The sequence below is a fragment of the Saccopteryx bilineata genome, chromosome 4 (assembly GCF_036850765.1).
Source record: "Saccopteryx bilineata isolate mSacBil1 chromosome 4, mSacBil1_pri_phased_curated, whole genome shotgun sequence".
NCBI lineage: Eukaryota > Metazoa > Chordata > Mammalia > Chiroptera > Emballonuridae > Saccopteryx > Saccopteryx bilineata.
In genome coordinates this window covers 176,010,663-176,025,179 of record NC_089493.1, presented here as the reverse complement: position 1 = coordinate 176,025,179, position 14,517 = coordinate 176,010,663, and the positions used below count along the sequence as shown (strand labels likewise).

At 43.7% G+C, this 14,517-nt stretch overlaps 1 protein-coding gene across 1 annotated transcript in view; it reads left to right on the top strand.

The window, feature by feature from the left end:
• Nucleotides 1–6,255: 6,255 nt before the first annotated feature.
• SLC36A3 (solute carrier family 36 member 3) overlaps nucleotides 6,256–14,517 on the top strand; it is a 43,990-nt gene continuing 35,728 nt past the window's right edge. Inside the window, exons 1-2 of the mRNA XM_066276789.1 lie at nucleotides 6,256–6,386; nucleotides 11,005–11,095. Of these exons, the coding sequence (XP_066132886.1) occupies nucleotides 6,256–6,386; nucleotides 11,005–11,095 (222 nt within the window). The remainder of the gene's footprint in view (nucleotides 6,387–11,004; nucleotides 11,096–14,517) is intronic.

Genomic DNA, 14,517 nt, shown 5'->3' with positions numbered 1-14,517 from the left:
TGAGTCAAGAATCAGACCATCCTTCCTTCCCTTCTTGAGCAAGTATTGTTTTTTGTAGTACTATCTCATTCCTTACAATGGCTCTATGAAATATGTATTGTCATTGTCGCCATTTTCAGATAAGGAAACAGGTCAGAGATACTAAGTAACATGCTGACCATCAAACATGTAATGACAGATGGGTCCAAGACTCAAACATATGCACCAACACTCTTCACTACATTGTAGAGCTCAAGAGAGACCTTTGAATGGTGGTGATCCAAGTGAAAAAACAGAAAATTGTGTCCAGTGGATTGCACATGTAAAAATTAGAAATCCAATAACCTCTCTTTACAAATATAAAATAAAGAGGGGGTTTTTGGAGATGATGGTGAGTCAGAAACAAAGCAGGATTTTCTTGTTACCTTACAATACTGCCTGATGCTAAATTATTTGCAGAGACAGAAGAAAGTCTTCCCTACTTTTTACACATAGTTGTTCTGATTCTGATAACAAAATCTAACAAAGCACACCCCAAAACTATGACCTAATATAAAAAATGCGAGGACCTTAAACAAAAATAATAGCAAATAGCATGTGACAGGGGCATATTAAAAGAATAATACAGGCTGAGAAAGGTGTTCGAAGAGCAAGTGACGGCACATGTTGTCCTCTTTGGCCCCACTGTTCTGAGTACAGGTACTGCAGAAGGTTGCAAGGTCTGTTTCCATCACCACATTTTATTTTATTTTTATTTTTTACAGAGACAGAGTGAGTCAGAGAGAGGGACAGACAGACAGGAACGGAGAGAGATGAGAAGCATCAATCATTAGTTTTTCGTTGTGACACCTTAGTTGTTCATTGACTGCTCTCTCATGTGCCTTGACCGTGGACCTTCAGCAGACCGAGCAAGTTGCTGGAGCCAGCGACCTTGGGTCCAGCTGGTGAGCTTTGCTCAAACCAGATGAGCCCGCGCTCAAGCTGGCGACCTTGGGGTCTCGAACCTGGGTCCTCTGCATCCCAGTCGGACGCTCTATCCACTGCGCCACCGCCTGGTCAGGCCCCATCACATTCTTGGAGCCGCACACAAGCCAGATGTTGGCGAGGTTGTCTGATTCATAAACGTGTTCCTGAATCCAGAAGATGCCATCGCACAGGGACGTGGGAGCGTATCACCTGGGCGCGTTCGTGCTGGGCCAGGCTGCAGCAGGCCCGTGTGTCCCCGCCGGCTGTGCAGACTCGAGGGGCTGCGGCGGTGTAAGCAGTCTGTCCGCAGCCTGGGAGGGGAGGGTATGCGGGGTTGCAGGCGGAGAACTAGGAGAAGGCGTGCGGAGACACTGCCTGGAGCGTCTGCCCGCAGCCTCTCGCCGCTCGGCACCCAGGCGCTGGAGCAACTGCAGCCTCAACAGCTGCAGCATTAGACAGAGTAAAAGCAGGGGCCACCGCAGCTAACGGGAAACTCGAAAAGCGACACTTTCCCCAGCTCAGGGGTCAGACTGCAGAAGTCCGCTCAGCCACCGCGCGCAGCCGGGCTCAGTTCCAGCCCACTCCAGAAAAGCGCTTTGCCCAGTGGGCGGGGCCTAGCTAGGGTGTAGGCGGGGCTCACTAATAAACGCGGCTCTGAGGCCACGTGGAGGGCGAAGCGGGCTTCTGCAGAGGCAAAATCTGCAAGTGAGCGCACAGGCCTTCTGTCCGCCTCCTTTCCTTGTGGGCCTGCGCTTCGAGGCTGTGTGAGAAGGTAACAGAGGAGGGGAACAGGCCGAAGGTGGGGTAAATCAGGGGTGGAGTTCCTTAAAAGCGCCTCGGAATTGAGAGGCATTGGAAGTTAGCTTCTCCTAATCCCTTCAAAAATCGTTTTCTTTTTTCTTTTCTTTTCTTTTCTTGTTTTACAAGAATCCAGTCGTCCTTTTCTGAATTTTACCTAGTCTCCACTTCTGCGACTGTTTGCAGTGAGGTAGATGGGAAGGGAATTTATGCCTACTGATGGTAGATTCTCAAGTCCAGAAACTGCAGGTATATCTCGGCGATACTATGGTTTGGTTCCAAACTAGGATTATAAAGCAAGTAATACAGTAAAGCAAATTGTAATCTTTTTGAGGAGGTCTTGCCTTCAGTTCAAAAAAAGAAAAAGAAAAATAAGAAAAAATAAGTTCCTATATAGTACAATAAAGCAAATCACAGTTAACAGGAGGTGTGCATATGATTGGTTCAGGCCTGAGCCATTGCTACCAACTTGCAGCGTCAGACATATGTTTTCTCAACTGTTGGTATTTTTTCCCCTGTATGTTGGGAAGAAGGGTTGTTAGTAAGGATTATCTTCTCTTCTGAAAAGGCAAGTTCTGTATTCCTTCCTCAAAACAAAAGAAAACAAAGCACTGTGGAGTTTTCCCCATGAATGCAAAAACGATTCAACATTAATAAATTCGTTACCATAGGTAATATTTGACATCAGGGAAGAAAAACTGGTCATTGATACATTCTGAAAGAAAGCATTAATAGAATTTCATGATCTAGTCCTAACTTTAAGAGAAAACTCTTAGTATTATAAAAATACCAGAAACTTAAGTGATCTGAGGAGGAGGAGCAAGGTGATCTCAGAGGCAGCATCATAGTTAACAGTGAAATGATAGAAGACCTTTCAGCAAAGTGTGAAATTAGAAACAGATGTTTGATGTCACTGTTACTAACACTGTTGAAAGTCTGGAAGCTTTGCTAGAAATAACTGATAAAGATTTGTTCAAAGGTTCTAGGTTTGCAAACGGAAACACAATTAGCCAAAACCCCAGAAGTGTTCCAAAGAAGAAAGAGTTGAAAATAATCTGTTCTGCATTCTTAGCCTTAGGATGGTCCAGGACAGTTACCAGTCAAATGTCAGGTGGTCTGGATGATGGGTGCCAGATAGTCTGAGAGATGGGCAGGAGAAAGTCTGGTCACATCAGGTGGTTTGGATAACAGATATCAGGTGGTCTGAATAGGTAAGTATTTCAGAGGGTAATCAGAGGGTTATCTGGAAGTTTGATGTGTATCCAAGCATTAATACAGGACTGTAAAGTTCAAAAGTTTAAGTTGCCAGACTCTTGAAAGCATTTCCTCATGCCTTAGTCTACTTGATTTTAGTAATTTAGCAGCTTGACTATAGTGACTCCCATATTATTTCTTTACTCTTTCCTCAACATGAAAAAAATGAGGTATAAATCTTGGAAAGAAAGAACAAATATTTGCAGTATGATTACCTGGGAAGCTCAGGAGAATCAACTATATGCTACTAGACACAAAAGGAATCAGTGAGTGGGCAGTCAGAAAATAAGATCTGCAAAGCCACTACCTTTTCTACATACTAATTATCAGAAAATGAAGTGAGGGGAGTAGAAATCCTATACACAGCAATAGAAAACAAAAGCTTAGGAACAAAATTTTATTTATTTATTTTTTATTTTTTTATTTATTCATTTTAGAGAAGAGAGGGAGAGACAGAGAGAGAAAAGGGGGGGAGGAGCTGGAAGCATCAACTCCCATATGTGCCTTGACCAGGCAAGCCCAGGGTTTTGAATCGGCGACCTCAGCATTTCCAGGTTGACGCTTTATCCACTGCGCCACCACAGGTCAGGCCAAGAATAAAATTTTTAAATGTGCCATGTCTGAAGAAAATAAAAGTTGTCCGAGAGGCATAACTCAGACTTGCATAAACAGAGTCCTAATGCTAACTTTAAATGAAAAAACTCATGTTGTAAATATGGTCATTTTGTCCAATTTAATCTATCATTTTAACTTAATCTCAGAAAAATGCCCAACTAGATTTCCTGGGGTAGGGTGGGGGGGGTGTTAGAATTTGGAAAATTCTTAAATTAATGTAGATGAATTAATGGGGTGGAGGAAAATTATAGAAAAGGTAAGGCGAGTGGACCTCTCCTATGAGATATTAAGTATATTATGTAATTAATGCAATCTGGCACTAGCATTAGGAAAGTCTAGTTGATGGAAAAGGAGAATATAAAAACAGATCCAAGCATACAGAGAAATTTTATGATATAATGAGGGAAACCTTTCAAATAAAATGGGGAAAGGATGGATTACCATATTTTTCTCTCCATAAGACACACCAGACCATAAGACACACCTAGGGTTTTAAGGAGGAAAGTAAGAAAAGAAATATTCTGAACCAAATAGTGTGTTAAAATATTTAATAAAATACCATATTTTTCGCTCCATAAGACGCACGGGCATTTTCCCTCCACTTTTGGGAGGGGGGAGTGCATCTTATGGAGCGAAAAATATGTATTTAATAAATGGTGCTGGAAACACTAGTTAGCCATTTAGAAAATGAATTAACAACAATAGTAATACACTCAGTTGGGTGCTTACCAGATGCTTGTTCTAAGCGCTGTACACATGTTAACTCTTAGTCTTCCTAATTATCCTGACATTTAATAATACTACTAAGTCCATTTTACAGACGAGGAAAAGAAGGCACAAGAAGGGTAAGTGACTTGGCCAAACCACACAGATAGTAAGTGGTGGAACCAGGATTCTATAAGAATTAAAAGTTAGATATTAATAAATTAATATTAAAATTAATAAAGTCCTAATATAAATTATTTTTTAAATAATAGCCATTTAAAACTACACATAACTTAAAATATTTTAAAACCTTGAGGGAGTCAAGTCCCTCTGATATGAAACCAAAACCCAAAGTGCAGATTGAGAAATCTAACCCTTAAACATTTAAAATTGTGAATTAAAGCCTGACCTGTGGTAGCACAGTGGATAAAGAATCGACCTGGAACGATGAGGTTGCTGGTTTGAAACCCTGGGCTTGCCTGGTCAAGGCACATGGGAGATGATGCTTCCTGTTCCTCCCCACCTTCTCTCTCTCTCTCTCTTTCTCTCTCTCTCTCTCTCTTTCTCTTTCCATTTCTCTTTCCTCTCTCTAAATTGAATAAAATAAGTAAAAATAAAATTGTGCGTTAAAAAAACAGAAGTAAATGGTTTCCCATTGAAATATTTATAGACTACATGAAAAGATAAATACCTAAATGCAGACAGACACGAACACCCACACATCCACCCCTACTTTTTAATACCCCTCCAAAAAAATACCTAATAGAAAAATAGGTAAACATACAAGCAGGGAATTTCTAAGAGAACAAATACAAATGTTCAAATTAAATAAGATGGTCATCCTCAACAGTAACCCAAGAATTAGAAATTAAAGCAATGATGTGTCAATTTGACTTTTCACATTGATAAACGTCTTAAGAATTGATAAAAACTGGCACTGGCACTCTCCATTCCCCTTTCCTGCATAATTTTTCTTTACTTTTTACCAACATATACTTGAAATTTTTTTTTTTTTATTATTAGTCTCCTCACTAGTTCATAAGTTCCATGAGGGCAGAGATTGTAGTAAGTTTTCTACCTTAATGCTTTCCCAGTTTGGAGAACAGTGTCTAGTATACAGGGGTGGCCAAAAGTAGGTTAGTAATAATATTAATAATAATATACAATAATAATACAAGAGTAAACTCTGTGTTTGTGTACTCACAACTATAAAACTACTTTTCCCTACCTCTGTATATTAGATGCTCAATAAATATTTTTGAATAAATACCTTTTTTTAATTTTACTTGCGCTCCCTTTCAAATAGGTGACAGTGCATATACTCCTCCTGTGCAGAAATTCTGAGCAGGTGGCATTGGAACTGGGCCTTAAAAGCTGCCCTTCACCCCCACCCGGGGAAGGAGGTACCCGGATTACCCGCTGTGAGCCACACCTGCACCCTGGGGATCTGCAGCACCTCATTGGCTGGCAGCCTCCATTGTGAGGTAGTTCTGGTTTCCTCCTTGCCAGAGAGAGGGGAGCACTAGCCTGGCCCCACATCAGGCATCTGGACCTCCAGTCCAATGTGCCTTCTTCCTCCCAGTCACACTGTTCACTTTGCCCTATAGCACTGCGGGCTAAACTGGGAGGGGCTGAAAGTCCAGGCAAGCCTTGGCATGTGCCAATCAAATGCAAGGGACACTGAGGGTCATCCTGGGATGAGACTCTCATAAGTCCCTCAAAAGCCAGGTGAGGCACAATTAACATCAGCTTCCCCTGCCCCCAGCGCTTTACTGATTGACACGCTTGGGCTTCAGCCAGGGCCAGGCACCCTTGGGAATTAGGAGCTAGCATCTCAGGCCTGCAGCTCTTTCTCTGGAGAAGAACCTATGGAAGACTGGTTTAACGCTCTTACAGACCTTAACCCTGAGCCACTGCCACCTAACCACCATGTTGAAGATGTCATTGCTTGGAAGTGACGACAGTGAGTCCACCTCCCTCCTCGATGGGTCCAAGTCACTCTCCGAGAGTAGCAGTAGCACCACCAGTTCAGAGCCTGTTCATCCTGCTGAGGAAGCCAATAGATTGTCGTAAGTGGCTGCACTGCCCTTCCAGATCTGAGGTCAGGCGCTGTGGCCTTTACAGCTCTGAGCCACACCTTCCTACTTCTCTTCTTAACACATGGAATAGGAGACAAAATGGGTAAAAACCAGAACCTTGAGAATCTGAGAGGGTTGAGCCGCGTGGCTCTGGGTATTACGCCTGTTGCCCTGTTTTTGCAAAGAACCCAGACAGAATAGCCATCCCAGCATGAGCTTCTTGGTTCCAGGAACAATTTTGTGTTTTAGGCTGGCTGCTCCTTCTGCCAAAGGTTTATGCTGCTTTCCTCTCCTACATCTGCTATTCGTCATTCTCTCTCTGTCTCTCCCTCCCTCCCTCCCTCCCTTCCTCCCACCCTCCCTCCCAACAACAAACCCATCCAGCCAACAAAAGATCGTGTCCTAGTTCCATGTCTCTACTTTTACTGCCATAGGCTCAGACATATGGAACTTTTTCTCAGGATTTTATTGCCAACCAAACTATTGCCTAATAATTAGATCAGATAATAGCCATGGGCATAATGAGATTGTAAATTTTGATAAGGGTGTCAAGAAATGCTCTCTCTCATGTCCTTCTGGGGAAAACATTGAATTGGAACCTTTGTAGATGGCAATGTTGTAATGTATTGCAAATCCTAGTATGTATTTATAGAAAACATAACAGATACTTTTTGGCATATGCTTTCTTTGAAAACACACAGCTGTCAGTGACTGCTTCTGGGAAGAGAATTGGGAGACAGAAGGCAGAGATAGATTTATATGCACTGTATAAGTGTTTTGGTTCTCGTTTTTGTCTTACCTTTTGAATTACATACTGTGTTAGTTCTTTTAAGTATAATTAAATATAAATATACCCTTTTTAAATTATTTTTATTTATTTATTCATTTTGGAGAAGAGAGACAGAGAGAAAGAGGGAGAAAGAGAAGGGGGGAGGAGCAGGAAACGTCAACTCCCATATGTGCCTTGACCAGGCAAGCCCAGGGTTTTGAACCGGCAACCTCAGCGTTCCAAGTCGACGCTTGATCCACTGCTCCATCACAAGTCAGGCATTAAATATAAATATACCCTTTGATCAAAATACCACTTCTGGCCTGACCTGTGGTGGCGCAGTGGATAAAAGCGTCGACCTGGAACACTGAGGTCACTGGTTCGAAACCCCGGGCTTCCCTGGTCAAGGCACATATGGGGGTTGATGCTTTCTGCTCCTCCCTCCCTTCTCTCTCTCTCTCTCTCTCTCTCTGTCTCCTCTCTCTAAAATGAATAAATAAAATCTTTAAAAAAATACCACTTCTAGGAGTTTTACTTAATGAGATAACATAGGTAGGCACAATGATTTTATTGAAGTACTGATTGACAATTCAGAAACAATAAGAGATGGTTTAAATAAAGTATGGTACCCACATACAATAGAATACAGTCCAGCCATTACAAGTGATGGGGGAAACATGTGACATAGTATTCATAAAGAAAATCACTTTCTGCCCTGGCCGATTGGCTCAGTGGTAGAGCGTCGGCCTGGCGTGCAGAAGTCCCGGGTTCGATTCCCGGCCAGGGCACACAGGAGAAGCGCCCATTTGCTTCTCTACCCCACCCTCTCTCCTTCCTCTCTGTCTCTCTCTTCCCCTCCCGCAGCGAGGCTCCATTGGAGCAAAGATGGCCCGGGCGCTGGGGATGGCTCCTTGGCTTCTGCCCCAGGCGCTGGAGTGGCTCTGGTCACAACAGAGCGACGCCCCGGAGGGGCAGAGCATCACCCCCTGGTGGGCGTGCCAGGTGGATCCCCGTCAGGCGCATGCAGGAGTCTGTCTGACTGTCTCTCCCCGTTTCCAGCTTCAGAAAAAAACAAACAAAAACAAAAACAACAACAACAACAACAAAAAAAAAAAAAAAAAAAAATCACTTTCTCCTGGCCTGCGCCGGCCACAGTGAATAGAGCATCAACATGGAATTGCTGAGACCACGGGTTCAAAACCCTGAGCTACCTGGTCAAGGCACATATGACAGTCAATGAACAACTAAAATGAAGCAACCATGAATTGATACTTCTCACCTTCCATCCCTCTCTCCTCTCTCTGTAAAATCAATAAAATCTAAAAAAAAAAAAGAAAATCACTTTAGAATACAGTATTACAGTGGTTCTCCTTGTGTAAAATTGTGTGTATTTAACAGCAAATAGGGATGCCTAGAACAATGTTAATCAAAATGTTAAAGGTGATTATTCCCAATTGGTGAAATTTTGGTATTTCCTTTTATAGTAGTGATGTAATATTTTTCAAGAAAAAATATATAAGTATAAAAAAATGTTCAATTCCCCAGGAGTTTCTCACATGTGTTTTCTCTCCAAAGCCCTGCCTATGAGGCTGTTAGCTGAGGCACAATGGTTTCTACCTTTGTCTCACCTCTCCCAGGAGATCTGAGTCAAGTGGGATAAGAAACTGCTGTAGGCCTGACCTGTGGTAGAGCAGGGGATAAAAAAACCTGGAACGCTGAGGTTTCTGGTTCGAAACCCTGGGTTTGCCTGGTCAAGGCACATGTGGGAGTTGATGCTTCCTGCTCCTCCCCCTTCTCTCTCTCCCTCTCTCTCTTCTCTCTAAAATGAATAAATAAAATCTTTAAAAAAAAAGATACTGCTGTAGGAAAGAAGTGAGGGAAAGAGGGCAGAAAGGGAGGAGAAGGAGCACATCTTTTGGAAAAATTATCAAAGAACTGACAAAACATTTTTTTAATTGTTTTTGCTTTGACAAATTTTCTAATAATTCCGGTTATCAAGAATTCTCAGAAGTGAAGGGACATGGTGCCCCCATCCCTGGGTACATAAACTGAACTAACAGAGATGCGGGCAGTCACAGAGGTCCCCAGGGCCCATCCTGGTCTCTGTTCCCCACCCTCTCCCGGGTCGGTTTTGAAACGTACAAGCCTGACACAGCCCCAGCTCTCTTGCCGATGGGACAGAGACTGTCCCTGCAGGACTTGTTGTGTGACCTTGGTCAGTTTATTTCCACTCTCCCGCCTGCCTCCACAGTTCAAAGACTGCACAAAGAGGTACCCTTTGGTCCCTCGAGGAGGAGGGGGCACCTCTATCTGCTTAAACCAGCCCCTGCTGGCTTTTTATCTAGCTGCCCAGCTCTGTATCCTCATCAAAGAGGCCCTTCCTAACAGGTGAGCAACATAAGGCCAGACCAAAGGTGGCAGGCAAGTGTTGAGGATGTGATACAGATGGTGATGGCGATGGTGGTGGTGGTAATGACGATGGTGACATCTGCGAAGCCCTTCACCATTCCAAGATGCATCATTTCCTTACCTCTTGATTCTTACCTGGAAGGTAGGCAGGGCAAGAATTATTCTTTCTTTCTCTCTCTCATCCCCCTCTTCTCTCTCCTCACTTTCCTCTCTCTCTCTTGGAAGATGAAGAAACAGAGGTGTGAGCAGCTAAGGGCCTTCCGAAAGGAGTGGTTAATGGTAGAGTTAGAACTCCGAACCCACTGCTCCTTACCTCTGGGTTCAGTGCTCCGGCACTCAGCTTTTCATTTCTGTCTCTTTTGGATCTGATTCTTAGGACCCTGTACCCACCTTCCCTCGCCCCAGTCGACTGGCGCTGCCAGCACAGGTGAAAACATTCAGAACCCTGGCACCGAGCACCCTGCCCGGAACAGCGTAAGCATTCTGTGTGCACAGTAGCTACTATGTTATTCACTTTTATCCAGTAATTGCATGGAACAAGTTCACAATGAATATTGGTTGAGTAAATGGATGAAGGAGTGAATTAGAACCAGCAAATACTTCCATCTGTGGTAGGAGATTGTTTTTTTTCTAGGGAGTGAATTAATCAGTGACCTGGTGCCAAAAATCACTCTATAAATTGAGAAAGTTATCAGTTTTTTCATTGTCTATCCAAATGCCACATCTAGTAGGTCTCAATAAATATTCTTTGAATGAATAAAGCATAAAAGAAACTCTTGGCCTGACCAGGCGGTGGCGCAATCAGACTGGGATGCCAAGGACCCAGGTTCGAGACTCTGAGATCGCCAGCTTGAACACGGGCTCATCTGGTTTGAGCAAAAGCTCACTAGCTTGGACCCAAGGTCGCTGGCTCGAGCAAGGGGTTACTCTGTCTGCTGAAGGCCCGCGGTCAAGGCACATATGAGAAAGCAATCAATGAACAACTAAGGTGTCACAATGCGCAACAAAAAAACTAATGATTGATGCTTCTTATCTCTCCGTCCCTGTCTGTCAGTCCCTGTCTATCCCTCTCTCTGACTCTTTCTCTCTGTCTCTGTAAAAAAAGAAGAAGAAAAAAAAGAAACTCTTGGATGAGTTAATGAATAAACTGGTACCAGGGAGTTATCCAGGTGGCAGCAATTGTTAGCAACTATTTGGTTTAAAGCTTCGTGCATGTTAACTATTTGCTGAACTACTTGCTGTAGCGCCAGCCCTGGATCAGATGCTGCAGGACAGATCCTGGGGCATGAGAGTTAGTCCATCACTCACTTCATCGGGCTCTGTCTTTCCTCCCAACAAAGGGTGCTGGAGAAGTGAAGAAGTAGTCCGAGCTGTTGGCCACCCTTCCCTTCTCCTAATGTGCCCCCTTGTCTCCCTGCTCTCCCCACACAGGATGACGCAAACCTTGATCCATTTACTGAAATGCAACATTGGCACAGGGCTCCTGGGGCTTCCCCTGGCCATGAAAAACGCCGGCATATTGGTAAGAGGGATCTGGTGATGAGAGCTAGGTTCTCCCATTTGGGGGAGTGGGGTGGTGGGTCCCTGAGGCCTTTGCCCTGCTTATTAGTGGACAGTTGTGGCGAGGTGCCCTCTGTAACAGCAAATGTGTCTGCAGACATCAGTCCACAGGAGCCAACCCAGAGCCAAGTGGAATGCTCCTGGAGGGGATAGGACATTATTCTTTCCCCATTTTTATTGAGATATAATTCACATGCAGCTCTGTATAAGTTCAATGTGTACCATATAATGACTTGACATTTTGCAGATATTGCAAAATGATTACCACAGTGAGATTAGCTAACATCCATCCTCAGATAATAACAAAAAAAATAAATTTTTTTTCCTTGAGATGAGAACTTTAGGATCTACTCTCCTTGCAACTTTCAAATATACTATACAGCCATCATGGTATACTTACATCTTACCTGCACTCACCACACTGTACATTACATCCCCAGTACCATTTATCTCACAGCCAGAAGCTTGTATCTTCTGACCACCTTCATTCAAATCCCCACCACCACCCTTAAAGTATTTTTAAAGACTCACCATCCTCACAGACATAATCGACTTTGCCACTGCCCTCCCCCACCCCCCGCCCCAGGATTCTGTCCAGCTGTTTCACTCGTTTACATTGGCAGCCTCGTCCCTGCAGTTGTTTGAATGTATGGCTTCCACTTCAGCCCATTTCACTGATTCTGAGAAACTGGCTTGGAAGAGGAAGCTAACATCTTCCCCAGTCCCTGCACTCCCCGCCACCCACTGCTGTCCCTTCTTACTGTTCCCTCTCCCTCTTCTCTAAAACTTGACTCTCTCCTATTAACATTAGGGCCACCTGCACTTTCTGTTTGTCTAGAATTTGTACCTATTTCACCTGGAACTCGGAGCACCTAACAAAGATGAGACATACTTATTTTTTTTAATATTCCTATCCTCCTCACTCACCTGGAAGTTTTGAGGGCAGGAACACGAATTCATTCATCTTAACACCTCCCCACAGTACCCTCTGTAGAGACTAGCACACAGGAAGTCCCAACTCATGTCTAATGAATTGAATTGATGCCAAATAGATGGTTTCCATGTAATTGAAGTGAATTGCTCCTTCACTCCAAGCCTGGAAAGTGGCCCCCTGTGTCTAAAGAAGACATATGGAAACTCTGGCTTCTGTCATGACTTCTAATGTATAGCAGTTCTAACCCAGAGATGGGACTCTCCTGCCGCAAACCAGCGCGGCTCCAAATAATGGTGCGGAATTGAGGAAACACACTTTGTCAAAACAAAAATGATGGGACCGGGAGCACTTCTCAAACTGCCTGGCAGTATCCGAGTGCCTCATAGCCCCAGTTCGCTTTATTACATAGACCTATGCAAATCAAGGACCCTGATACAAAGTTGCACATCAAAGGCTAAGACAGGAACTCTCCCAAGGCAAAAACAGGATACATTAGTAAAATTTACAAACATCTGAAACAAACAAAGAGTCAGAGGAAGGGCATGTATATTGCTTCCTGCAACCCAAGAAAGAAAGTGGAGTGGGTGCAAATACTCAGCATCAAAGCCAAATATGGAGATGGAGGGGGGAGAACTTAGCCCCCTGCCAAGCCTCGAATCTATAATGGCTTTTGCCATTAACAGCCCACAACATATCCCCCTTTTCTTTTTAATTTGTGTGCTAAGATTTGCACTCATCTGATTTTCTAATTTGGAGGCAAACAGAAAAAATACAGAACAAACACAAACTTAGTATAGCCAATGCTAACAGATACCCAAAACAAGTATACTAATACATCACAGTGATTAAAGCCTTTAAGCAAACTCTTTAAGCTAATACAAGAATCTATAAAAGAGTAATATCTTTAAAGTGTTCACCAAGTCCAAGTTGGCACCAACACCATTCCAAATCTCTGCAAATGCAAACCCAACCCCAGTTCAGTCCATCAAAAACTGTCACAGGAGCAGGAGTCCAGGAAAAGTCCACATTCAGAAGTCCTCATGGCACTGGAATTGCCGTCACACTTCCACACTCTGCAGTTAGCGTCAAAGTCCCAATGACCGCTGCTCCCAGCTGGCAATGACCCAGGTAGACTGGAAAAGCCATCTGCAGCACTCATGAAGGCGGAGCTTCCTTTTCCTTTAAACTGGAAAGATGAACCCAGGGGTCCTATACTGGAGCTTTACAGCCATTGGGTGGTGAGGAGAACATTGGGATACACTAAGCTGGGTGGCAGAGGTAAATTTGTAAGTTGGCAAAAAAGGAAAAAAGGAGCTCTGAATTAGGAGTAGGTCCTAGCCTAAAATATGAGTGGGGCATTGAGGCAGGAGGAATAAAGGAAAGACTATATATTAAGCAAAGCAGCAGAAAACAGAACTATCAATACCCACAACAGAGATATTCGAGGGAAGAATAAAAAACCTGAATATTCAGGTAAGACATAGTTAAATGGCCCTTGTGTAAATGAGACCAGTCTACTGGCTACTTGGAAGAAATACCCCAGGCTCGTCCACAGTGTCGTAGATGGGGCCAACGGCCCTGGGCACCTTTTAGCCTTCAGTGGCAAATCCCAGTATTCTGGGCAAGGTTAGGTCACAGGTGGCTAGAGCAGGGCTGGAAGAGACTGAACCCTCCCTTAGAGGAGCAAGGGGGAAGCCTACCTTCCAGAGTCCCTTCTTCCTCACAGCAAAAGCAGGTGAGCCTGGCAGCTTTGGCTTAAATGACCGTCCTTTCCACTATTGAAGCAGGGCCCTGATGAAGTTCCAGTTGGAGCGTTGGAGTCTCTGAGGGCGTATGCCAAGAGCTAGTATTTTACTGATCTCCTTTAGGCTTTTTCAGCCTCTTGGTACCTTAAAAGCCATGCTCAGACGATCTCGCTGAGGGACTTGAGAGTCCCTATCTGCCTATATATCTGGAGCTATTCGGAAAAGAACAAAACAGTGTTATTAGCTGAATCAAATGAAAATAAAAAAGGGAGTAGTAGTTTGCAGGACAAAAAAATTGGCATCTCTTGTACATCAGCATTCAAAAGAAACTGTTTGAAGTAAAAAGCATGACAGGGTAGACCTGCAGGAGCTCCAGGACATGACTCCCCCCCCCCTTTCTTTTTATATTATTTACAATTGAGTCTTCAAGCAAATGTTAAGCACACTTTACAATATTTTGACTTCAAAGGTTGCAAGAAATTCTTGACGTTGTTAACTTTTAACAAAAATAGAGTAAATGCACCTTCAAGCAACATTCCCACACTTATCAAAACATCCCCTTAATATTAATTAACAGAGACCAAGTAACCCCTTGCTGGCAACCTCGGGATCTCGAACCCGGGTCCTTTGCATCCCAGTCCGACGCTCTATCCACTGTGCCACCGCCTAGTCAGGCTCAACTATAACTTAATTATAACCAATAAA